The following is a 26,913-nucleotide window of genomic DNA, read 5'->3' on the forward strand; positions in this document are numbered from 1 at the left end:
CTCTCAGAGGAATATTTGCAGGAAGGAGAGTTGAGGGTGAGAGGAATTAGCATTGCTTCAGCATTAACAGTCTGAACTGTGATGTGTGTTTTAGATTTGAAGGGTTGGAAACAGCAACGGTGCAGGCAACAGCGTCTTGGCAGCCTATTAGCAAAAGGCCTGAAGGATTGACAATGTTAGACTTAAGATGGAGTCCTCTGTATGGATTTTCAATTTAAATATATTGGCAAAACAAAATGAGGAAATCAGTCATATGTGCAAAATAATATATTACATTATTTTTGACTTGATATGCTTCTTCAATCAAAAGGCATGACTCTCAGCTCCATTCCCTTGATGTGCAGTTCTCTGTCGTTTGCCTGAAGAAAAAGCCATCACTTGTATACTCACTCACTGGCTAGTTCTGTTTGCAGATAATGGGGCTGACAAAGACATTTGATCCACACATCCAAACAGTAGTCAGTGAGTTATTACCCACAAGGAAATTATCCACATTATATAATAGCATATGAAATGTAACAAATAACTTAAATGTATAAAAAAACAACAGCTTTGTAATTAATTTAATGTGTGATTTATATATCCATGTCATGTATTATGATATTTATTATTAAATTATTATTAATATTATGATGTATTTATTGGTTTATTGATCCATGCTTGTTGAAGTTGCATTGCTATTTTCTATGTGAAATATTGCCGTGTCCTTCCACTGTCAGCCGGGGGGAGGCACTGCGCTGGTGTCGATGTTCGCTCTACCTCGAGTCAAAGTAGAAGAAGAAGAAGCAAAGGGCGGCCTTCAGCGATACAGCACGTCTAGCCAAGTTATTTTAGCTAGAACGAGAAATCACTTTCCCTTCTTTTAGATAACCGACATAAGGGTTGTTTGGAATAAAGATCCATTCATGTAAGTAGGAACAGCAGGCATTGTTGGTTAATTCATGTGATATTTACCAGGTCTCAGGCGGGAGCTAAACATCTAACTGCTCGCTATTGTTTGCGTTGGGGAACTAACGTTAGTTCAACTTGGGCATGCCTATGCTTTGTTAGGTTCAGTGTACTTCCTAGAAACTTAGTCTGGTAACGCCATGTAACGTTAGCTGGTTAGGCCGGTGTGTTTCCAGCACCGGAGAACACTGTTGTGTTTAATCGGTTCAGATTTGTTGGCAGCGCTTAAACTATGTAGGCTACACATTGCTATCCTTTGCTAGCAGATGATGATTGCTAACTACAAGTCTACTCTCGGCGGTTCCTCGACCGCTGGTAACACACGTGCGCTAAATGCCATGCGTCCAATATCGGACAACCCCTGTACGAGGTGCTTCATCACTCGTGAAAACTTGACTCTAAATGATGTCTTTCTCCACAGTGGACCCGTCGTCTTGAAATAGACATGATTGTTAAGCAATGAACGCTTCTATACACTAACATGTTCCTAGAATAAAGTGAATTTTGGCCTTGCTGACCGAAACAGGACAGGAGCACCCTTCTAAAGCCTTTTACCAGCTTCCTGTCTCTTCCTGTAACACGTATGCTTATTTGATTAGCAACTAGTTTAGAAGAAACGTAAAGTTAAAAAAGCATAATGTATATTAGCTATGATTGGACAGGGTTGACAGGTTGGCGGTATTATGCGAGGTGACAGCAAATCTTCGTATCTAAACCATGTTAATAACACGATGAATGTCTTGACAATAACGTCATATGCTCCAATACAAACTATTCTGGACATCCAAGCTACATGTTTTAGGCCTATATTCCTATCATGTGAAACACTTGCATTTGTTTGAAAGCTGAAATATTAGTCAGTGCTGTCGAAATGATGTCCGATAATGGACCTCTTGCTTTCAGATGCTATGTTTAAACAGTTTTCCCGGGCCAGCAAATTTACCTTTTATCGTCCACAGTTTTTCAGTTCAATGTTGATTAAACTGAGCTGTTTTGGTAACGTTATCAGCTCGCAAGCTAACAAAAGCTAACAAAAATGTTTGTTAGCTTTGATTTCCGGAACTATACGTGTGTCGTCATTACTACGATAAATGCGGAAGCTATAAACATTGAAAGCAATATGCCTTTCAGTAATATAATGCCTGTGAACACAGAGCGTATTTAACTGTGTGAGTAAACCAGTTGGACAACCGGCTGATGGTGATTTATGATAAGCAAGGAGTGCTTTTATATTGTCTTGTTGCTGTTTTTTTGCCAGTGACTTTTACCAGATAATATAATGTATGTATCCTATAATTTCAGGTGCTGACAGAGGAGTGGATATTAATACAAACATGTCTGGAGCATGTCAGGACAGAAGGAGTCGCTGGCAGGAGATTCAGAAAGGCCTACAGTTCATCCAGTAAGTGTCATGGTTTAGATCACTAGTTGTTAAAGTCGGAGCGTAACTGAATTTTACTAATATAATACCTCAAGGCCTAATAACTAAGCAGACGTGTGTAATGACTGTTCTGATCCTTTGTTTGACACTTCCTGATGTTGCCATGCCCACTAGTCTTTTTTTGTCATCCTATCTTGGAAATATTGCAGAGGATAACCAGATGAAGACTCTTACCAGCTACAAGTACTCGTCTGCCTGTGTTTGCGGGTCCTTTTTAAATGAAAAAGTGTGGGTACCTCTGTAGACTGCATGATGCAACAATGATTTGTCAGCTTTGCCTTTATGCATTGTTGTTCAGATCAGCTGGGTGTCAGTGTGACAGCTGATTACTGGCTTCACGTTAGTTTTGTTATTAATGTTGGATGTTCTCCTGATTTGAGCTTTGTATTCATGCATCAGGCAGACTCGCAGTATGCCCATATTGTTTTTAGAGCGACGCCAGGCAGCGCAGTGTTGCCTTTTGTCTAATCTGGCAAAGCCTTTGATTTGTAAAACAAAAGTGATACTTAAAATACTACTCTGCTCGTCATCGCTGTGCAGTCAAACTTGAATCTTAATTAATGTCACGATGTGTTAAGTTGTCTGAGACTGCTACGCAGAAAGAGGAAAGACACCTTTACATTTCAGACAGCAGCTGACCTGGAAAGCAGCATAACCAAATAACCTCCCAATGATTATTGCAAAATGCTCCATGACATTTAATTACACAGCCTTTTATTTATATAGCTAGTTTCAAGTGAAACAATTAATCTGCCCAACTTTACAATGCACAAAATGATTAAGAACTGTTGCTGATATTAATCTCGGCAGTACCTTTAGTTCTGTGTCAGCATGCAGATGTGTATTATTGTACCCTTGTACAAAAATCGTGACAGATCTGTATCAATGTCTTTGAACCATGTTGAGAGATCTAGAGTATATACAGCCTTGTTTACTTGAAGAATAAGATGTAAAGGATGACCAAATGATTAATTAAACGTTACTTGCAGTCCTACTTTGTACTGAATGAAACATTATGAGCTCTGAATACAATTGAACTCTAACCACCACGGTTACTTCTCGCTCCAATGTATGTTCTTCTTGACACTTTAAAGGTTTGTAACGTGAACTCCCTTTTTGCTTTTAGATCAACCCTTCCATTTCCTGGAAGTCAAGAGCAGTATGAGGTAAGCTCTGTAAATTTTGATACACTGCCATTTTGTATAAACATTTGTATAGAGCTGAACTGATTTAGGGATAATGACAGGCTCACATGAAAGGCAACTTGTGATTCCCCCCATACCCCCCCCAAAAAACTAAAAATATAAATAACGGGGCCTGAATGAAACTATGTATATTTTGTACTGATCTGGTTCTCTGAATATTTCAGGTGTTCATTAAGGATCTCGTGTGGAATCTTTTTGGAGAAGGAAATGATGTGTTTAAAGAAGGGGAGTGGACAAAATCCATCGAGATGTACACCGAAGCCTTGAGTATAGCGGAGTATGCTGACTCGGAAGATATTTGTGTTCCAACACGATTACTGGAAAAGCTGTATGCAAATCGAGCTGCCGCGTACCTAAACATTGTTCCGGTAAGTAGGTGGTGACCATCACACTTGAGTTTCGCTTCAGTTTCCATCACAATCACTTTGAAGTGCCTTACACTTTGACTCTACCAAATAGTTTTTTTTCTACATTTAAATAGTACAATTAAAGTCCAAAATACAACAAGCAGTTTTGGTCTCATGTAATAGTTTGCTATGTATTAATAGGACTAGAGGTCGACCGATTCATCGGTTTTGCCGATTAATCGGCACCGATAGTTGATTGGTGGAACTATCGTTATCGGCAAAAATCCATACCGATGGTTGCGTCCGTTGCTGGAGCGGCTGAGAAGCGCGCGCTGTCATTCATTACACAGTACACGAGAGCTGAGAAGGGTCTCCTGGCATCATGCATTACAATAGCGGCCTCTAGAGGCGAAATAAAAACTATCACTGATGCCTCGTGTTGTTTCTTTTCGACACGTGTTACTGCGCGCTGCACGGAGAGCACATGCTGTGCGGAGAAGGCTGACATCAGATGCTCATTTAAAGCAGCCATATTATGCTCATTTTCAGGTTCATAATTGTATTTTAAGGTTGTACCAGAATAGGTTTACATGGTTTAATTTTCAAAAAACACCATATTTGTGTTGTACTGCAGTGCTCTCTCTCACTGCTGCAGATCCTCTTTTCAGCTGGTCTCTGTTTTAGCTACAGAGTGAGACCTCTTTTCTTCTTCTTCTTCTGTACTATCTTTGATTGCACTGCACATGCCCAGTAGCTCAGATGTAGATCATGTCAGCTAGCTAGCTCCATAGACAGTAAAAGAAAGGCTGTTTCTACAACTTTGGTCAGTTACAAGGCAGGATTAGCTGGGAGACTTCTAAATGAGGGCGCACATGTAAGTAGTTCTTTTGTAGATTATGGTGAACTTGTGTGTGTTGTAGCAGTGCTTTGCTATTGAGAACGAGGTAGCATGCTAGCGTTAGCATGCTAACGCTACGAGCTAATGGTTGCGGTTAGCCTGCTCGTTTCGGCTTGTGACGTCACAAGCCGTGCCGATTTTGAACAGCTCACCCAGAGACTGAAGGCAGGACACATTCAGAAACTGTATCTCACTCTAAACAGCATGGGTGGATTTTTTTCAAAGTTTGTATGTGTGTGGAAGCACCAGAGACACAACATAACACCCCAAATCCCAGAAAAAGTGATTTTTTTCATAATATGGGCACTTTAAAGCATTTTCGGTCATTTCTGCCGCTAACTCCGTGCTACCCATAGACAGTAGGTGCTACCGACAAGGGGATCTCCCATGATGCCTTTGTTTATGTTTTCAACCAATGGGAAGGCAGGTCCGTCACACATTACGCCTTATATGGGCATCCAAGCGAGAACAAATATATATATATATATATATATATATATATATATAGTATAAAGTGGGAAAGATAGATCCCTCCAGGTCAGAGATCGTCTGTTACCGTTCTACAGAGAAGAATGGCGTCACTGTTTTGAGATTGTTTGTCCTTTATATGAATTATAATGCTCATTATGTTTATTTTTGCACTGGATGACTCCAAATATGTAGGAGAACTGTTTAAGACAACACACATGCTTGTGTAGCATTGCTGTGGGTGTAATATCAATAAATATGACATTATTATTTTGATTATTGGCAAAAGCGTCTGGACTTTTTTTGAAACAATGTATGTATTTTGTCAACAGTATGTTATAAATACTATCGGTCGATTAATCGGTTATCGGCAAATACGGCCCAACCTAGCTATCGGTATCGGTAAAATCCACTATCGGTCGCCCTCTAAATAGGACCATCACATTTTTGGTTAAAAATGTATTTGTTTTACTTCATTTCACACACTTAGCATCATAATAAGACCAAAAAGAGGATCTTTTCTTCACCAGCATTAGCTAGTTAGCTTGCTAACTGTTCATATGAAAGCACAAGACAATACTTCAGAGGTTGTGGAGAGAATGGCAGGGAAGGTGCATGAGGCATATTTTAGTTTTTAACTAGTGGGGTAGGGCTGACCTCCTTTTAATTAATGTTTGTGCTGAGTGCGGGCAACTTCATTGAACGGGAACATAATGCGGCCGGGCGCAGTCATTTCCTGGAGTTTCGCTGGTTGCCTGGCAACCCCATGGTGACAAGACTCCATGACAAAGACATACAATCTTTTCATCCAACTCTGGTGAAGAAAGCAAATACACTTCCCAAAATTTCAAAATAATATTTTAAAATAAAACAAATTGTTGCTAGGCATAAAAAATAATGTGTTTGGTTCCGGTTGGTTGTCAGTTGAGGTCATGGGTCGGTAGGGAATTTTTTACAGTAGTGATGGATACTCTATTTTTTCACAACATAGCCAACCTGTTCTACATGTACTCTACGACCTTGTGTGTCCCAGCATGTTACACACACACACACACACACACACACACACACACACACATTCTATTACATAGAATTTAGGATTGTAATCTGAAATCGGTTGCAATAACCCTAGTTTGACAACATGATGAGATGCTTTGAGGTCCCTTGAGGTGCACAATAATTTGGTTGTCATACAAAACTGGATCATTAAAAAACTGCATCAATAAGGTTTGATGAATTGATGTTATTTATGAATGCGTCAAATAATGATCCACCTGAAGGGTGTGAGTTGCATGCACAACGAAATGACTTGTACTACACTCATGATACCTGTAGTATAATAAAATTCAATATCATGGGATGCACAGTGACGCCTTACACGTTCTGCTAGACTTCATTTCTAGACAGAACAGGAAATAGTGTCATGTGAAGTACTGTAAATCATTGAATCAAAGGTGGTGAATGACAGCATACTCTACAGGTCTCAAAAAAAACAACATACCATGACATATGTTCTCGTGATGAATTCTGTATCTTTTGCCGTCATATGACCAAGCCACCGGCATATTTCACTTTGAACGCTGTTCTTCAGAAATCTAAAAATCAGTTGAGAAACTCAGGATCCACTTAGAAAATCCCCATTTGGGAATGATTGATGCTTTCACAGCAAAATTCAGTTCCTCTTTCATGTCGGTGTTCGTCATGTTACATGGCAATACAAGAAACACTCTTAACATACTTTCTTCAGGGAAAACACACCCATACCTGACTCAACTCACTGAACACATGAAGTCAATTTATGATCAAACTGCGGTTTCTATGTTCTCTGTTCACTACAACACAATGGTTAAGTATGGCTTTCCTAACTGTGGGACATATCTTGTTTTTAGGGACTGTATGACCAAGCATTAGAAGACTGTGAAAAGGCTCTCCAGTTGAACGAGGGGAACTACAAAGCGCTGTACAGAAAAGCTAAATCCTTGAAGGAGATGGGGAGACATCAAGAGGCCTATGAGGCTGTTGCCAAATGCTCTCTAGCAGTGCCTCAGGTAAGGTGTAACATCTGCGTGTTGTATGTTGACTATCCACATGTGCAGGAGATCCACTCACTTTTATGTCTCTGCAAATTTGACAAAAATTAAGCAAATTGAAATGCTGACCAGGCTGCCTGAAGGAACAGCACGCCCAGTGGAGTCTTGATGTTTCTGGCGTGTTGCCTGACACTCAGTTCATTGTTGTGTGAGTGTTCATATTTGTGTGATTGTTAGTGCGCTATCTTTAGTTTAAATTGAGACATTTTCAGGCAAATTTAAGTAAAACTGATGTCAGTCCAACTTCAGTGTAATAAGCAGCCACATTTAATTTAAGGTTTAAGAGACTTTTCTGCTGTTGCACTGGCCAATACAAATATATTACCTTTTTTTTTTACAAAAACACACACTGAATTATACTATATATGCACACTTTATGATACTATATATGGAGAGGAGTATCATCCTGGATATGTTGTTGCAGGAATGACAACTTAGACGACCTCTCTTCATCTCCAATATGATAAAATACTGCCGTTTCAAAGGCAACCAACAACCGCACTTTAGGGGTGTGTTGCACCTTTTTAAAAGGTTGCTGAAATGCATGCACAATAACCGGAGTCTTGATTCATAAAAGCAAGTTTCACAAAAATACGTCTGTGAAAAATAAAATAAAAAAAAATAAAATCCTTGCAGATGTATTGCAATATATTAAGGAAAGCAGAAAATAATCCGTTAATGAAAATGAACAATGATTAAAGGCAGTGATTGTGTTTGAATAAACACTGTCAATTTGTATTGTTTCCCCAGGATACCAGTGTCACACAGCTGACTCAGGACCTTGCCAAAATTTTGGGATTGAAAATCCGTAAAGCTTATGTAAGGAGTAAGGTACGTGTGTCTGAGGAACCGTCTCATACCATCAAGAGACTTGGCTTATTTACTGAAAAAAAATTGACAACCGTATAAAGTGAGTTGGAAGTTCCCCCCCCCCCCGTTTTTTCTTTTTTTATATATTTTATAGTCTGACTCCTCAGATTTATGGCTTTCGGAAAATTTTGACCGTTTTTGCACATACATCGAGGGCTGTCCTGCTATAAAAAGAACAGTCATGATTTAATGAAGCTAATTCCGTTTTAACAGCCTGCCTTGAATGTTTTGCGAGGATCAAATTATCAGGATGCGTCATGTGACAAGGTAATCATAACGATCTAAAATGTATATGACAAAATATATATCTATACTCACCTATAATACATTGTTTAATACATTTCTTCTGCATTCAGTTTTCCCATGGCTCGCCTTCAGTTGAAGATATAGAAATTGGTAAGTTTAAGGCTTAATACAGCTTTGATTTGTCAATTTAAAGGGTAAGAAATAAAAAATGGCTCCTCATATTTTCTGCCTGATGTGTTTTTAGAAGTGCCTCAGCTAACCCAGGATAGCAGTGTTTTGGCTCTTGCCCCAGCTCCAAGCCAAGCTCCAGTGGCAGTGCACCCGGCTCTAAATGAAGCAGTGGTGGATGAACTTCTTCCCAAAAACAGTATCTCGTCGGTGTCCCTGTCTGAGCCGCCAGGCTTCGAGTCCGTTCCCAAGCCTGTATCTGTATCCACGTCGGTCCCCCTTCCCGTGCCCACATTTGTTAATGGGTGCAGAACCAGCAAGCCTTGTATGATGCTTGAAACGAGTCAAGATTTTGACGCAGACATCATTGGGGACGACCTAGATGATCTACTGGACCAAGCTGGCCCGGAGTCAGCCATGGTTAGTGAACGGATACGGCGATGTGACAATGTGTCGAGATCTGAGCTCAAGTGTGACTCTTGTTTGTCTCTTCCTTCAGGTTATACCCACAATGAAGGGGCCTCTCCCTCTGCCAACCAGTATTGCCTCGGGCAGTTCCATGTCGAGTTCATTCCTGATGCCATCTCACATCAACTCATTTCTCCACAGCAGTACCCAGCAGTGCACCGTAACTCTGCCCCCGCTGTATCACAAGTCGGGGTCAAGTACGTATTTTGGTATAGACACTTTTGACGCCCTCCCCCCACCACTGGACTCCCTGGATAGTCTCACCATGAACGACTATAAAACAGGTAGGCTACTTTGTTACCTGGCCTGCTTAATCACAGGGCTTTACTTTGTTTCAAATAAGAGTTGATCAGTATCAGTACATAAATATCAGCTGACCAATACATTACTCTTTTTCTCCCCTCTGTTAAAGTGACAGATTATGCTCAGAATACATTCATTCCACAGGTAATTGTTTTGTGTTTATTATTGCCAGCCTAGATATTGTTACAGGCTTTTACTTTGTCATAATTCATATGTCATATTTTTTTTTTTTTTTTTTAACCAGCTGAACAATAATGAAACCCCAATGGGAATGGCTGTGGGTATGCCTGAAGTGAAGGGTCTTCCTGCTGCTGTAGACTTAGCAAAGAACCCCTTAGCTGAAACACATGAATTCAAACAAGCGTGCTCGGCCTGCTACATTAAAACTGGTGAGGAATGTTCGTGTGTGTGTGTGTCTGTGTGTCTGTGTGTGTCTGTGTATTTATCTATTTTTATATCCACAGGGCCCGGTGTGTTGGATTACACACTTCATACAGAAGAGCATAAATGCAGAAAGGACGCTTTACTTGGCAGAATCAAACATTCACCAGACAAATCGTGGAAGCTCATTCGGCCCAGACCAACAAAAACCCAATATGTTGGACCTTATTACATTTGCAAAGGTAACCTTTATATATCTGTAAATTTCCTCGCTTTCCTGCTTTTGCCTTTTTATATTACTTTTTACTTACCCATTAGTTTGATTTTCCTGGAGAAAAAAAAAATGGCATTTTTTTTGTAATACAGATTATTGGTTAAAAAAATATAATAGTCCCCTAAGCATGGCTACATTTTCCCCATGACTTCCTCTTTGTTTATATTTCCCTACCTAACCTTATGTGTTAGGCATACACGTAAATATTCACATTATTCGAGGAGCATTTGCACAGCTGCTGTCACTTAGTTTGTGGTACTTTTTACACTTGGCTGTTGCACACACAAGTCGTGTGTGGATAACTGCTGATACTAAAATGTTACATGTGCTGTTTCAGAGGTGGCTATTGGAAAAGAGTGCCTGTACCCTGGCCACTGCACATTTGCATATTGCCAGGAAGAGATTGATGTTTGGACTCTGGAGCGGAAAGGGTTTATCTCCAGAGAGCTACTCTTCGATCCTTATGGGCCCAACTCCAACATCAGGTTGACTGTCCCCAAGATCTTACAGGAGCATCATGGGATATTCATGTTTCTCTGTGGAGTGAGTATTGATTTAATTTCAAAACTAATGACCTCAGAGTGTTGTGGTGTGCATTTAATTTATAACAATAACTGTATAGCGCTGCCGCGGCTGGAACCTGATTTTGTCAATGACGCCCATTGGCAGCATTGTTTTTTTTTTTATTCCAGTGTGAGAAGAAAAAAATATGCTTCTCATTGTAAATGGATATTTACCTCCAAAGATGTTTCTTTCATTTATACATATGTACATTTATAGTCACTGCTTTCACTTTACCCAGAGCAAAATTGAAATATAAGGCCAATAAATACAAAAATGTTAAAGTAATGAATGCAATGCTGTGCTTTTCATTGGAGCTTAATTGTTTGCTTCTGTTGTTGTTTCTTGCTTTCTTGCTCATTAGTAGCTGGTATACTTTGATCTATTGTTAGTTTTAGAGTGATATTTGATGGAATATTCTTATTTTGCAGCAAATGTAATTGCTGTAGTAAATCTGCTGTTTTTATAGAATATTAAAAACCTTCAATTTGCAGGTGTGCTTTGACCATAAACCCAGAATAATCAGCAAAACCAACAAAGATGACTCATCACTTTGCTCTCATCCAGTGACCAAGCATGACTTTGAGGATCATAAGTAAGTCATTTCACCATCATTTAGCTTATGAATTTATAGTGTATAAGTTATCTACCAAAGCACACAAGACCTTGTGCAAATACATGAGGGAATAAGAGCAGGATAAACTAAACGTGTGGACATTGTGTGTCTCTTAGGTGCCTGGTCCACATTTTGAAGGAGAACACAGTCCGTTATTCCAAAATCAGACCGTTGAGTCCTCAGTGCCAGCTGGATCTTTGTCGCCATGAAGTGCGCTACGGCTGCGTGAGAGAGGACGACTGCTTCTACGCCCACAGCCTCATCGAGCTGAAGGTCTGGATGATGCAGCACGAGCTCGGTAAGCTTTTTAAAGTACTCTCCCAAGGGCTGAATGGCTTTGTACCTAGGAACACAGTTCTTCCAGAACAACACTTTTGTCAATGCAGAATTTAATATAATTTATTTTATTTACCCGTTGTCTACTTTTTATCATATAGGTATCACTCATGAAAGTATTGTCCAAGAGGCGAAGAAGTTTTGGAATGCAACAGCTTCGTTGCAGGGAGCCCAGGTAAGCCCAACACAAGGACTCTGTTCACTGATTTCTCATGTTTGCTTGCTGCTAGCATGTCCTAATTTCTTGTCGCTCTGAGGTTACCTTCAATTGGCTTTGACTTCAGTAATATATATATATTTTTCCACTGACATCTGATTAAATTAAATATAGTGTTGTCCATTAAACATTTGTTAGTGGTAGTTTGTGTTTTTCTAATGGGATTTGTAGAAATGTCTGATTATATACATTTATCAAGCGGTTTCCTCGGATTTGATTTTGCCTGTGTTAAAACAAAATCACTTAACCCTTGTTGTCCTTCCGGCTCAAAATTTAAAAGTAACACTTTTTTTGTCACTTATTTTGTCGCTTTTTTTAAAACTTTTTTGTCTCTTCAATATTTTTTTTTTCTCAACATTTTTGTAACATTTTTCAACATTTTCTGCGCGTTTTCCCACTACCACCAGTATACACTAACAACAATTTATTATTGCTATTTTTTCATTTTTTTTAAATTATGGTCAATAAACCTCTTGTAGCCTATATGAAATTATATCTAACTTGAGTTAAAAAGGCAGGAAGTATGAATTATTGACTTATATTTAAGATCAGAGGGTGTAATGGATAATCAGACTGTCAAACTTAAGTCAGAATATCATCATCATCATCATCATCTTCTTCCGCTTATCCGGTAACGGGTCGCGGGGGTAGCAGCTCCAGCAGGGGACCCCAAACTTCCCTTTCCCGAGCCACATTAACCAGCTCCGACTGGGGGATCCCGAGGCGTTCCCAGGCCAGGTTGGAGATATAATCCCTCCACCTAGTCCTGGGTCTTCCCCGAGGCCTCCTCCCAGCTGGACGTGCCTGGAACACCTCCCTAGGGAGGCGCCCAGGGGGCATCCTTACCAGATGCCCGAACCACCTCAACTGGCTCCTTTCGACGCGAAGGAGCAGCGGCTCTACTCCGAGCTCCTCACGGATGACTGAGTCAGAAATAATGCTATCAAATTAAATAAAACACCCAAAATTCAATAAAAAGTAGTGAACTGATCCCTAAATTTGACTTGTGAAGAGCGTTTCATGGAACCTTCTGTTACTTTTGGGCAATTTGCTTGAAAGAAACCCAAATGTTCTGATATAGAAACTTTGAAAACGGGTCAAATTTGACCCGAAGACAACAGGAGGGTTAATTGGTGTATATTCTGACTAAATCCTCTAGTTGTCAAACTGTTGCTTTGTGTTAATCACAAAGATTGTAACCAGTCCTTCATATTTCATCAGCAGCTTTCCAGTGCACAGAGGAGGTTCGGGCCTCCAAATCTGAAGATGATGTTTGTTTGTGGCCAGTGTTGGAGAAATGGCCAACTCAGTGAAGCTGACAAAAACAAGAAGTATTGTTCAGCCAAGGCGAGACACACGTGAGTATTACTAAGTCTTGAACACATGACCTGTAGACCGGAGGTGAATTGATAAGTGAACCGGTGCCATCCAATAACATCACCACACACTCAGTCTCTGTCTTTCTGTCTCAGGTGGGCAAAAGACAGGCGTGTGGTGCTTGTAAGTTCCCATGAAAGGAAAAAGTGGACGACAGTTAGACCACTTCCAACCAAAAAACCCATCCCATCTCAATTTGAGGTACGTCCCAAACATTTTTCTGCTCCATGGTCGTTTTGTTCTGTGTGTTTCTGAATCAAACTAATCTCCTGCAATGGTCACCACATGTTATTTTTCCTTTCTTTAGATTTGCATGCACGTGACGGCTGGCAAAAAGTGTCAGTACATTGGGAATTGCACATTTGCCCACAGTGTAGAAGAAAGAGACCTTTGGACCTACATGAAGGAAAACAACAGTGAGTTATGTCGAGGAGATGGGCTCTCTTAACTTGGTAGAAATTAATTAGTAGAACGTAATTGGTGTGTGATCCACCAACGGTAATCACTCGTTTTTATCCCCTTGTTTAGTTCCAGATATGGATCAGCTTTATGAGCAGTGGCTGCAGTCCCAGAAGCCTGGCTGGGGTGAAGAGACCTCCAATAACTCTGTCAGAGAGAATGGCAAACAGATCCACATGCCAACAGACTACGCTGAAGAAGTGGTGAGTTTAAAAGCCCAGCAAACATGACCCACTGTTTTTATCTGGTGACAAACACAGACTCCTAAGCCGCGGTGGTGTATTGCTTTTTTGTGGTAGCTACTCATTTAGTAGTTGGAATCTGTGGATGCGGCAACTTTGAATTTGGGCTGGGCAGTATCTCAATAATATATCTATCATCGTCTTAGATTTTGGATATCGCAATATGGCACAAGTGCTGTCTTTTTCTGGTTTTAATGGCTGCATAACAGTAAAGTAATTCAATTTTCTGAACTTGCCAGACCTTTCCAAGCTGTTCTCCCTAGGTTTTGCCTTTACTCACTTAGTCATTATATCCACATTAGTGATGATTGTTTATCAGAAATCTCATTATTTAAATATATTGTGAAAGCACCAATAGTCAACCCTACAATATCGTCTTAATATCATGATGTTTGATTTTCTCCATATCGCCCAGCCCTACTTTGAATGATTAACAAACGGATGGTAGTAAGTATAAGTCATTGTTTACATGTGATGGCTCCATGTGTTTTTTTGCAGGCTGGGAATCACTGTTGGCTCTGTGGTAAAAACTGCAACAGTGAGAAGCAGTGGCAGCAGCATATTACTTCAGAAAAACACAAAGACAGAGTTTTCAACTCTGAGGATGATCAGAACTGCTGGCAGTATCGGTTTCCCACAGGAACTTTCAAAGTTTGTGAGAGGTAAGATTATTAGCCACGGAACACACTATGTCTCTGGTTACCAGTCGGAGTCCAGTGGTTTTTGATGGTTGACCTTTTCATTTTGTATTCTGATAGGTTCCTCAAAGGCACATGCACAGAGGATGAGTTGTGTAAGCTGGCACACGGGGAGCAGGAACTAAAAGAGTGGATGGAGCGCCGGGAATTCCTTTTGATGAAACTTGCCAAAGCCAGAAAAGACCATCTTATAGCACCAAATGACAATGACTTTGGAAAATACAGTTTTCTGCTTAAAGACATTATATAATGATGTGATGACAATATTCACGCTCAGTTGCAAATAATGCAGTATTCAAACAGTCTAGAGTCAGGTGATCCCTGAGGGCCTCCTAGGTGCACAGGAAACTGCCTGATCACAGCATGATTTTAAAGAGCGGGTTCAGGACCAGCCCTCTGATTGGCTGCTGGATTACTCTCATCTGAACTACAGAAGTGTTATTGTTAACAACTAAATGAGTGGGAGACACTTGTAAGCTTTGCTATGCGCCATTCATTAGAATATCTGAAAATGGTGCTGAAAATAGCATGTGTGAACCTTGATCAGAGATGTGTTCAGATACAGTTGACAAAGTAATTTCGTCTCATAAGCAGTTTGTATATGTTAATGACCTTTACTTTAAATATGTTTTAAGTATGGAATACTTAAATTGAGAGTTCAGTTGACACTCTTATTTTAATCGGTCAGCATAGGTCATTTTCCCTTTCCATTTATCTAATAGTGTTACCAGTGTAACGGGCACCACACCAAATAAAGCTTCTTTTCTTAATCTGTGTTAAACTGCTGTTTTATTATTTACACATCTGTAACCAGTGGCGGTAAGTATTCCAATCTTCTAGGTTATTTAAAATAGTAATACCAAACTGTAGACATTCATTACAAGTAAAAATCCTGTATTGAACACCTTGATATAGGGATTAGCAAAGTACTTAAATTATAAAGTACTGACTGTTATTTTATGTCAATTTTCTCACTGATAAATTAACACGTAAGTAGTGTTTAACTTGTAGTTGGTGGGGGTGAAGCTAATTTTATAACAGTTCCTATTTTATGAGCTCATATTTTGTATGTAAAATCTTTGTAAAGTAACTACAGCTGTCAATTGTATTTGAGTAAAAAGTACATTTCCCACAAATGTAAGTAGGGCTGGGTACAGATACAGAATTCAATGCTTTTTAGGCACTGACCGAATTGCCTTAGTATCGAGTAACTTAAAAATGCCTCATCATTCAATAGCAAATTTCAAAACCTAAGGAGTAAATCTAATCTGTGTCAGTGAGCCAATAAGAATGCAGCATGCTTCTACCAAGATCTAAAAATGTTTACGTTACACGTTGTAGAGGCATGCACGAAAAGGCTACGTTACGCACAGAAACGGGGCTCACGTAGTAGGTGCTGAAAAATACGATTTTTGCCATAATGTGTAATGTAACTTATTTTTGTTGAAATGGATTTGATAAAATTGGTATCAAAAAAAAGTATTGTTCAGGAACCGGTATCGAAATCACAGTATTGGTATCGGTGCCAGTATCAAACATTTTTTAGCGATACCCAGCCCTAAGTGTAGGTATAAAGTACAATGAAATGGAAATACTCTAGTACAGTACAAGTAACTCAATTGTACTTGAGTAAATTCACTTTGTTACATTCCACCACAGTCTGTCACAGGCAGAAATTAACTTTGATAACATTTTTGCAATGTGATTTGTTTTTTTCTGCTGAAATCAAGATGGAGTTTAATATTTTGTTCTTGAAAAACTGGTTTTAACAACAATCTTAATTTGTTAATCCTGTTACAGTATGCATAAAGATCTATTATGTTTTTAGTAGAGAAAAGTAGGTGGAGAACTTGAAAATCTAAGTCATCTTTATTTAATATTTGTATAACCATCTTATATCTACGCTAAATAAATGCCAAATTATAACAGATGATGCTAGTGGTATAATCTGACAAGACACTTCCTACATTAAGTTAACGATCCAAGATGCCCCCTTATCTGGATGTCATTTTTCTCCCCGAGTGTTAGCAGATCATTTTTAGAGGCAATACGAGGCCTGCAGCTCCACTTCTTCTCTACAAGACTCCTTGAGTAGGAGCCAAGTGGAAAAAAAACCTCTTATTTACTTCGCTGCGTAAATACTGTATGCAAAAATACAAGTCAGTTTTCGCATGTCTAAGTCTTTGTCACCCTTGCATAATACCTTCCAGTCAGAATCCACTGTTCAGTCCTGTGAGGTAGTTTTTTTTTTTTTCCATTTGTCAAGAATCACTAGAATGGTCCAGCTGGATATGACAGGAGCAGGTCATCCTGCCACCAGCGAGGCGATGTTTGCACCAACAGTTTTGCATTCAGGCCAGCACCTGCTGCAGGTCCTCCACCTCCAGCTTCCACATCTGCCTGTGATGCGCGGCGAGCTCAGAGAGGTCTGCTATCTTCACTGCACGGATGACTGGCTCCGGGGAGATGGCCTGGATGACACCCATCACCATGACATATTTGCCTGTAAAAACAGCAGCAGGAGGCCAATTGTTCAGTGACAATAGATTCAAGGAAACAAGGACGGTGATATGGGGAGACGTGGCTGTTTTTCAGATAGAGATATTCATGTGCACTCATTGTTTTTAAGATTACTGTTCTGTTCTGTGTACTGTAGAATTCTTAGACATTGATCTGATTCTAACACTAAATAGTAAGATAAACCATACAGAATTGCAGTGGTGGAAGGTAAAAACATTCCAATTAAACAAACCTTCTGATGCGTCGTATTTTAAGCTTATGAATTTGCAGTGTTATACCATCCATGAGGCCTAACAGACCTTTCTCAAAGCAGACGATTTTGCTTGTTTAGCGGAGGTGTAACATGAACAATGGCTGCGTTCTAAATCCAGATCTAGGTCCAATGTGTTCTGGATGACAGATCACTTTTTTTTTTTTTTTTTTCAAGGTTTCATAAATAAATTGGTTACAGAATTGTATACAGTTTTTAGCCTCCATGTTCAACTGGTCCAAGTACAGCTTTTATCTAGACCTGGATTTATCTCGTTTTACAAGATCTGGAAAGAGGAAAATCAGTCAAGTCGTTTACATCAACAGTGTTTTGCCCTGAGCCAAAAAGAAAGACGAATTCAAGCTCCTATCGACACCCCATGTTTTTGACACAGGCCCACTATACACAGAAACATATGTATTATGTCAGTTGATTGATTGATTGATAGATTGATAGACAGACAGACAGAAAGATAGATAGATTAGATAGATAGAAGATACTTTATTCATCCCCGTGGGAAAATTCGAGTGTCCAGCAGCTCACACATAAACACACATTCCCATACATCACACACGCGTGTTTAGTTGGTGTTAAAAAGCCTGATGTCTGTGGGGACAAAGGATCTCCTGAACCTCTCTGTCCTACAGTGCGGCAAGAGCAGTCGCTCACTGTAACTGCTCCTCTGTCCAACCAGGATGTTGTAGAGGGGGTGGTTGTCATTACCTATTATGGCATACAGTTTGTTGCATGCACGCCCCTCTACTACAGTTCTCAGCGAGTCCAGTCTTCTGCCCAGCACTGAGCTTGCCTTTTTGACCAGCTTGTCGAGTGATCTGCTGTTCTTGTCCGTCATGTTGCCTCCCCAACAAACTGCACCATAAAACAGGACACTCGCCACCACAGTCTGATAAAACATGTGCAGCAAGAAGTGACTTGCTGCACATGTTTTATGTCAAAAGATCTGAGCCTCCTGAGGAAGAAGAGATGGCTCTGCCCCTTTTTATACAGAGCATCTGTATTAGCGGACCAGTCAAGCTTGCTGTCCAGAAGTACACCCAAGTACTTGTAGGTCCTGCACAACCTCAATGGCCTCCCCCTTTATGCAGACCGGCTGGCAGGTTGGCTTTGACTTCCTAAAATCCACCACCATCTCTTTAGTCTTGGTGGTGTTCAGGAGGCAGTTCCTATTACTCCAGTCACAGAAGTCCTCCACAAGGTCCCTGTACTCCTCCTCCCGTCTACTTCGCACACATGCCACAACAGTGGCCGTATCATCCGAGTACTTCTGGATGTGGCAGAACTCAGAGTTGTACTTAAAGTCAAATGTATACAAAGTGACCAGAAACGGAGCCAGAACCGTCCCCTGTGGAGCCCCCATACTGCATTCTAGCACACCCAGAAACACACTTCCCCAACTTGACAAACTGCAGCCTTGATGTTAAGTAGTCCATTATCCAGGTGGTCAAGGAGGGGGCCACCCCTATACTTACGAGCTTGTCTCTCAGTATGAGGGGCTGGATGGTGTTAAATGCACTTGAAAAATCAAAAAACATGATCCTTACATAAGAACCAGGCACATCCAGATTTTTAATATAATAAAAAGGTATTTTAGAGCTGCAACATCAGTCGATTAATCAATTGGTATGGATAGAAAAATAATCAACTATTTTGATAATGATCAAGTCATTTTTCAAGAAAACAATGCCAAATATTCTCTGCTTCTAGCTGATTTGTAATGATTTCTATTTTGTTTTATTAAAAATTGAATTTTTTTGTTGGTTAGACAAAACATTACATTCGAAGACGTGACCTTTGTATTTTTTTTTTTTCTCAATCTAAGCCTGGTGTATTTTTGTAGAAAAGTGAAACACATATAACACACATGAAACATACAACTGTCTTAATCTGATTTATTGATCAAATCAGAAACCAACTTTACCTTGGGACAAACATGGTTTCCCTTTGGGGATGTTGTTGACGCCTTGAACAGCAAAGGTTCCCGTCTCATCCATCAGCAGCACGGTGTTTCTGTCCAGCTGGACCTCCAGTACAGTTCCCTGCATCCACACCAGTGAGACCAGCAGAAAGCGGCCCCTGCCCAGCTTGATAACACACCCATCCCCGATGTCGGCTGTCCCCCGGCTCTCTGCCGTCCTCAGCTGACCGGACAATATTTTAACCGGCGGTGGGCGTTTCCTCTCTACGGTTGTTGTCGCCGTTTTGTACATTACCAACTGCTACCGTTTAACGGTTGTCCATGGATGGGAAAGTTTACATTACCCGCGTCGACGTCTCTCTCTGGTCCCGCCACTAATGTTATACTGGAAGTTGTGGGCGTGTTCCACGGAAGCAATACATTCACTTCCTGTCTATGATCCTTCAGAGTAAAAGCATTCTCTCAGTCTGACTGTCAACCATACACCGTGGAGTTTCCCACTGTACAATTCCTTTTTGAGAATAATTTTGTGAAAGATACAGGAGTATTTTTTTTGGATAAGTTGTGCATTAAGAGTCACACACACTGACCGTTTTAGTGTAGGAAGGTCAGGCTTTAAACAAGTTTTTTTTTCACTTCCTACAGTTCCATCTATCATTTTTCAACCTTTGCTATATATGACATGCAAATTCAACAATAACAACAGTTACAACCCATAGCTTTACATTTTGAATTCATATTTGATTTTGACTTCAATACAATTATTTTTATTAAAATTAGTTTACTCCATGTGTTTAGAGAAATAGGAACATATTTAACTGATGTGTTGGTTAATTGCCATCAGTCTGCAGCTTGTGATACAGGATTTTTTACTTACCTCAGTAATGAACAGGGAAATAGTAAAGTGTATATGCTTAATATGTTTCTTCTTCTTTTTTTTAGCCATTATCTTTTCCTAAGTTTAGAGGTGTTCTGCTGAAAAAAATAATTTAATGTGGGGTATATGGAAACAGTTCTATGGTCTGAGACTAAGATAAAGCACTTTGCTCATCATACTAAAAGCTATGTTTAATATTAGCCAAACACCACACATCACATCACAGCAGGATTGGAAGGCCCTTTAAATAGAGAGAAACCCTGCAGGAAAATATGCTGCAGTCTGCAAGGGAACTGCTACTTGGGCAACAACAACCCGTTAAAAGGCCAATGTTAAAGTCCTGGGGTGGCCAAGTCCAGACCTCAATCTAATCCACTATTTGTGGGAGGACCTGTTGCTGTTCATTCAAAGACCCCATACTACTAGAGTTTGAGCTGTTTTGCAAAGAGACTGGGAAGACCTGCATTGTTCAAATGTGCAAAATGTTGGTCTCTAACAAAGTAAATAAAAAAAATAAATGTTGACAATGTTTGGGAGGATACAACACTGAACACAGACAGACAACATCAATGCTCTAGTGCACTCATTTCATTAAATAATTTTTATTTCTTTAAGAATAACTGAAGAAAAGTGTTAGCAATTTCTGTACAATTGTTTCATCATTTTCCCTTGGATTTGCTGAAAACCTTGAATGATCAACAGGGCTGAGAAATGTGCTGCCACATAGTGCACTTTTAGCCTAAAAACAATATGATTAGTCCACAGGCATCCGTCCGTTTCCTTCGAATGAATTCCAAGAAGTTCCTTAAGCCTCACTGTTGACTCCAGTTTAATTTTCATTGGCTCCTCCTCTCAATCCCAGTTCAAAAAAAGAGGCACATTAGAAATACTGCCATTTTCCAAGGACTGTGTCTTTGATTGCATCGACAAACTGGACAGGCACCCAGTAGACCCAATATTGAGACGCTTCTGTTGGACCCAACTGAAAAGCCTACGAAAGTGGGAAAAAAATGTTAAGCACGCATGATTTTACAGATGCTCACATATTCTACAAACAAAACTGTAAATACAAACAAATCAAACATTCAAAGACCAGATAGCTGTGTGTAATATACTGCCTCTAATAACACCTTCCAATTAAAAAGACACATTCCTTTGCAGTATATTACAGCCCACCTAATCACTCCAAAAGCCATTCTGAAATGCAAAAAATAATGAATTACTTCATACCTCATTCTTTTCAATTTGAAAAGTTAAAGTAAACAGGGTGGATCATTGATATCAATTATGGGCTTGCCGTTTTAGAGGAAAAGTTCCTCTTTCATCTACTCCTCCTCATACTGTACATTATCAACTCCTCAGCGATGCAGGAACATGCTTTGAGCAAATAGCTGGCATCAAATGTCATTCTACAACACAAATCAATGTCATTGTAATTCCACTATTCTGCACTTGGACTGTATCGGTCCAGTGTGTGTACTGTGACCATGAAAGACAGCTGAACTGTGCAGGAATAAACTCACGCATTTTTATTTGGCTCCACAGCCCGATCTCTCTAATGTATATGTTTAGTCAGTGTGAGGTGGTAGAAAACCTCAACAACAAGGAAGCAAGGAAATATGGAGATGATCTCACATTTTAAATTTCATGATCAGCCTTTTTGCTTAAATGCACTTGACATTGACATGACGTCCACAGCGTTATACTGTCAGCTTTTACTACATTTAAAGTTATCAGATGACTTTCTGGTCTTGTTTACCTCCCATTCATCAAAACATCAAGTTCAAAAACACGAGTTATTCAACTGACAGAATCATCCACTGAGCTTTACTACATTCTCCTTAACCTTATAGTCTTTATGCTGTTATAATGACACTTTATTGTGTTCTCTTAAAAAGAGATCTCTGGGATTTCCATTTCACTGACAAAGAAGGACACCGCTTCCTTTAGAGAGAAAGGTTAATCTAGAGAAAGCGCTGACATTTCCCGCTCCACGGCAGAGCCCGTAACAGCAACGACGAGCCCCATCACTCTGATGCACACATACTACAGCGACACTGCTCAACGTGCACTATTCACTCACAAAAAAACACCTTTTATAGACAAAAATAACCAAACTAAACATTTCACACCACAACAAACATATCGAGTCTGTTCTTTAGCTGTTCCCTATACATCTCACCTTATTATTTTGCTTAGTTACATGACCCATCTGCACGCTTGTGTCCACCTCGGAGCATTTGGCATTACAATTTTTCATAAAACAGATAAGTCTGACATGCAAGTAGCAGCAAGAACACTCACCATCATGTGATAGTCCTCATGGCCTTCGATGGGTTCAGACACTACGTTTTTAATGGAGCCCATTGGGACTTTCTCTGTTCTCTCTGTAGAGATGAATACACACAAAAATGAAGACATTTTTAATAGTCAGTATCTTTGTGTTGCAATGAATTTAGCAAAAAATAAGGCCGACTGTAATCCTACCCTTTGTTCCGATCCACAGCTGATCCTGCTCCAGTTTGAATGTGAGTCTAACTTTTCCTCCGGACTTGTTAAACATTCCGGATAACGGCACTGTTGGTAATCGTTCCTGTTAGCGGAAAGAAAAAAAAAATTGAGTCTTCGTGCCTGGTATTAAAATCATATAGTTGACATACATCTGTGAAAACAGCTTTGAACTGCTGTGGCAGTCAACACAAGACAAACAAAAACAGGGACTGACCTCCCTTGTCTGATCTTACCTTTGTTCCTTTAATAGATGGCATTATGTCATCTGGTTTACCTTTGTCCAAAACTTTCCTGTGTTGCTGAAATAACAGTGCCAGGTTAATATCACAAAACTCCATACATATGTTACTCTACTTTGCAAGAATGCCATTAATCTTACCTTTTGACTGCATAAAGGCTCTTTCTTGTTTTCTTCAGCCTTAACTTCCTGCTGAACAGCCTCTTTGGGTGTATTCACAGCTAATACATCATTTATTGTAGATCCTACCACCATTATTTTTGCACCATTTGTAATCTTTATTTCACGTAGCGTCTTGTCCTCTGGAAGCAATCCTTTGTACATCACTTTCTGCATTGCAGGTGGAAGACCTAGGAATACATAGGAGAGCATTTATTTTTAAGCTTTGCTCTTCACTCTAGACAGCTTCTTTCACTTTGAATTGAAGGTGAACTACTGTGTGTTCTTACCAGTGAGTGAGTGGATCCTCTCTTTTAGTTGGGCTCCGGTGTTATCAACAGGAATTTTCAGATCATATTTATTCTTGTTCCAGATAATCTTCAAGTCCACCATCTCCTGTTCACCGTCTGCGTCGTCCCCATTGCTAATACTAGAGTCCTGAGTTGTGGCGTCTCCCGTATCTGTGTATGACGTAGTTTCTGTGTCAACTTTTTCAGCATCCTCACAGAGTGGCTCGGCTTCTTTTGGCTTTGTCTCAGTTTCCATTTTGACTTCTTCACTTCCTGGAAGAGTATGAAAACATTGATTTGGATCAATTCAATGAAATTCAGTGCAAAGTTATTAGTTCTCAAAATAGTATGTGCCACATTTTCCCACATAGATGCAGATATTCTGAAATACAAGACTAATATCTGTGTTTCTTGGAATCCTATCTGTTCTTTTATTTTGTTAAGCAATCACAATAAAATACAGCCAAATTAAGTGAAGGTTGAATTTAAATTGTGAAACTGAAATGTATGCTGGACTGTAAGTAATGAGAGACACACACACACACACACACACACACACACACACACAAAAAGTGTGCTACAACTTTTCAGTTCATCACGTTCCATCAATTCACCCCTTTAACTGAAATACAATGATTTCTTATATTGGTACTCACAAGTGTTTTCTGCAGCGTTTTATACTGGAGGTGGACCACCTTGTCAGAAATAATAACCAAGTCCACTGCCATATTTAACAATGAATACTCTTTCATGAAACAAAACATTAGAGCAGAAATCCTATTTCACACAGCAAATGCCAATATTTAATGACTGTGGCTAACGAACAAATATTAAAATGATCAGGAGACAATATGTGTCTGGACCTGGATGGCTCATTCAACACAATTACAATTCTCATGGTTCTCTTTCGAAGCAAAAAATAAATTGTATTTGTTTCATAAGCATTTCCCCATATACCTTCACACACAATAACTAACGCATGTAAATGTAACTATAAGTAAACTGTTTAAAAGTATGTAATAAAGTCTAGTTTCGCTTTTTTCCTCCCCCGTTTTTCTAGCTCTTTCCATGAATGGCTGACTTTTTTAAAAACAATTTTTATCTAAGCAGCATTTCTTACTTGTGTGTTGAGTGAAGGAATAAATAAAAGCGAACCACGTCTAATCCTAAAACAGACATGGTTCTTGAATGAAAATACTTACTCGCAAAACACTGTATGTTGTAGCTAGCTAAGACGGTTGGCCTTAACGTTAACGTTAAACTGGTCACGTTAACGTAACAAACTGTTTGCTGGTATCGTTCCTTCGTCGTTACAATTCATAACCTAACCATATTTAGTTAGCTCCTTAACAGCAAAAGTAAACCAATTAAAACAAAACAGTGGTTAAATCTTCTAACATTAACTTGAGTCATCCACAAATCTAGCTAAATATGACTGCTGTTAGCAATCGTTGACGTTAGCTAGCTACAACACTGGTGAACGTTTAACGTTAAATTATAACGTTACGGAGAGACGTACATTTACATTACACTGCATTAATAGCGTTATATATTAACATGTAAATTCCAAACATATGTTATCCCATCAACAGTGTTTAGGTTCAATGTAAAGATGTGAAAGAAACACAGCTGTATTTTCTCAATACCCACCATCCTGGGTCGCCATGATGATTGTGTACAATCTGTTGTAGGTTGAGGCAAAGAGAGTACCGTTACAGAGAGCAGGATGAGTCTGATATTCAGGAAGCAAAAGTCGACTACAACGAAAGTCGTGTTCAAGCCATTGACTGTAAATATTAAGGTTCAAGCGCACATTTACGTGTGACAACAATGCAAACAAGACAAATCATGGCATAACATGTAACGTTATAGCTATACTTACCGTTACAACGTTAAAACATTTGTAGTTTCAGTTAGCCGGTGGACAGGAAGACAGAGTGGAAATAAAGTTGTTTTTTACTAATGCAGTTGTCTTTATGATTAAGCAAATAATGTATCAATATAATGTGGTCAAATCAATTAAGTCTGGCGCAAAACAAAGGTTTTCGTTATAAGAATTGAAAACACGAACTGTGTAATGTACATAGATGGTAATGTAGCAACAAACGGGATTTTTTTTGGCAAACACGGAAGTGAGTCGTAGTTAATCCTCTCGCTTTGCTAAACGTCTTTGTTGTTGTGGCAGCAAGAGCTGAGTTTTTTTTATACATCCATGGAGCAGAAATCGAGAGGTGGCAGTTTACTCAATGGCTATTGGTTGAGTTTTTCTTCTTCCTTCATATTGTATGACGTTTGGGATTTAAAATGATGCATTATCGCCAGCTATTGGATTATACGAAACATCTCCATCTCTATATGACAAAATAAAATGTAACCCCTTCCCTCAGTTTATAAGCCTACTTCAAATTCACTGGAGGGCTACTTTTTTTTTCTTACATTACAATAATTAAAGAAGTAGTTTCACTTACCCAGGCCTATATGATTCATGTAGTAGGCTATGCGCGATAGTTAGAGAACAAACTGGCTCTCTTTTTGTACACTTAATTATAAGAATCTGATAATTGTGCCAGAAAAATGGGGACAAATAGACCAAAAAGAATGATATAATATGCAGGTTGAACAATTCCAGATTCGTTAATGGACTCATATGACCTGAACTTCTCATCTCTTATACCAATTACTATACTTTTTTTCTTATTGCTCTTTCATGATCATTGCATTCACCATTGTTTTATGAGTCTCTTCTCATGGGAACTGCAGGCATGTGGTTATAATTACAGCTTTTGAATGAGTTAGTATAAGCTTGGTCATGGAATTTCCATTACCAGTCAATCAATGAGACTGAAATTAATTTAATAATAAAAACACATGAAATGACATCACTTAGATGTGGTTTAATTAATTTTGAAGCACTTTGTGCAACAGTGCAATAGAATTTAAAGCTGCAAGCAGCGTTGGACGGGCCCTCGCGCCTCTGCACGGTCAGGGTTACTAGCGGACGCTGCTCCTTGCGACCGTGCATTTGCGCGGCACTCAGACACTGCAAATCATCACCAATGAAAACGGAACTCCCTGCTGAGTTCAATGATACCTCACACAAGACTCTACCTTAAACGGGTCACCAGTTATTAAAGGGGGCGGGCCAAACCATCACCAATGAATAAGGAACTTTCTGCTGACTTCAATGATACCTCACACAAGGGTCTACCTTAAACGGTTAAATGTTATGAAAGGGGGCGTGGCTTAAGCATAGGGGGCGGGCCAAACCATCACCAATGAATAGAGCTGGGGGTAAACGATTATTTATTAAACGATTAATCGGGCGATTATTTTATCGATTAGTCGACTAATCTAACGACTAATTGGACGATTAATATAACAATTATTTTTCTGTTGCTCGATTAATAAAAACCATAATGTATCTCAAATAAATACCAAAAAATTCTTAATAATATATTTTATTAAACAATTTTGCACAGCAAAAAATCTTCTGCTTTACACAAAATAAAATAATTATTT

The 26,913-nt window shown here is 39.4% G+C and overlaps 3 protein-coding genes across 8 annotated transcripts; 1 reads left to right on the plus strand and 2 right to left on the minus strand.

Moving 5' to 3' along the window:
* Window positions 1-711: 711 nt before the first annotated feature.
* On the plus strand, window positions 712-15,383 carry zc3h7a (zinc finger CCCH-type containing 7A). Of its 3 annotated transcripts, none has more exons than XM_035996700.1 (23): window positions 712-907; window positions 2,251-2,350; window positions 3,516-3,555; window positions 3,759-3,962; window positions 7,197-7,355; window positions 8,148-8,228; window positions 8,481-8,534; window positions 8,624-8,663; window positions 8,758-9,101; window positions 9,181-9,433; window positions 9,562-9,596; window positions 9,697-9,841; window positions 9,917-10,075; window positions 10,445-10,650; window positions 11,163-11,263; window positions 11,401-11,582; window positions 11,722-11,795; window positions 13,059-13,195; window positions 13,310-13,415; window positions 13,522-13,630; window positions 13,743-13,876; window positions 14,414-14,577; window positions 14,674-15,383. In XM_035996700.1, the coding sequence occupies exons 2-23, from the start codon at window positions 2,283-2,285 to the stop codon at window positions 14,861-14,863; spliced, it is 2,985 nt and encodes a 994-aa protein (XP_035852593.1). In that variant the 5' UTR covers window positions 712-907; window positions 2,251-2,282; the 3' UTR covers window positions 14,864-15,383. The 3 variants fall into 3 exon arrangements, with proteins under 3 accessions (XP_035852593.1, XP_035852594.1, XP_031168104.2); XM_035996701.1 differs by having other exon boundaries at window positions 13,062-13,195; XM_031312244.2 differs by having other exon boundaries at window positions 9,568-9,596.
* On the minus strand, window positions 11,429-19,719 carry rmi2 (RecQ mediated genome instability 2). 2 transcript variants are annotated; one of them, XR_004896206.1, is made up of 3 exons: window positions 19,323-19,719; window positions 16,817-17,116; window positions 11,429-11,627 (listed from the first exon to the last, which is right to left on the minus strand). XR_004896206.1 is itself a non-coding variant. In XM_031312252.2 (2 exons), the coding sequence occupies exons 1-2, from the start codon at window positions 19,609-19,611 to the stop codon at window positions 16,965-16,967; spliced, it is 441 nt and encodes a 146-aa protein (XP_031168112.1). In that variant the 5' UTR covers window positions 19,612-19,719; the 3' UTR covers window positions 16,365-16,964. The 2 variants fall into 2 exon arrangements, 1 of the variants encoding a protein (XP_031168112.1); XM_031312252.2 differs by lacking the exon at window positions 11,429-11,627 and having other exon boundaries at window positions 16,365-17,116.
* A 1,060-nt stretch (window positions 19,720-20,779) lies between these two features.
* On the minus strand, window positions 20,780-25,294 carry ubfd1 (ubiquitin family domain containing 1). 3 transcript variants are annotated; one of them, XM_035996702.1, is made up of 8 exons: window positions 25,277-25,294; window positions 25,045-25,076; window positions 23,395-23,667; window positions 23,087-23,295; window positions 22,941-23,006; window positions 22,684-22,789; window positions 22,501-22,583; window positions 20,780-21,187 (listed from the first exon to the last, which is right to left on the minus strand). In XM_035996702.1, the coding sequence occupies exons 2-8, from the start codon at window positions 25,058-25,060 to the stop codon at window positions 21,077-21,079; spliced, it is 864 nt and encodes a 287-aa protein (XP_035852595.1). In that variant the 5' UTR covers window positions 25,061-25,076; window positions 25,277-25,294; the 3' UTR covers window positions 20,780-21,076. The 3 variants fall into 3 exon arrangements, with proteins under 3 accessions (XP_035852595.1, XP_031168110.1, XP_031168111.1); XM_031312250.2 differs by lacking the exon at window positions 25,277-25,294 and having other exon boundaries at window positions 25,045-25,206; XM_031312251.2 differs by lacking the exons at window positions 25,045-25,076; window positions 25,277-25,294 and adding an exon at window positions 24,051-24,073.
* Window positions 25,295-26,913: the final 1,619 nt, after the last annotated feature.

This window comes from Sander lucioperca, chromosome 21 (genome assembly GCF_008315115.2).
Source record: "Sander lucioperca isolate FBNREF2018 chromosome 21, SLUC_FBN_1.2, whole genome shotgun sequence".
NCBI classification, from domain to species: Eukaryota; Metazoa; Chordata; class Actinopteri; order Perciformes; family Percidae; genus Sander; species Sander lucioperca.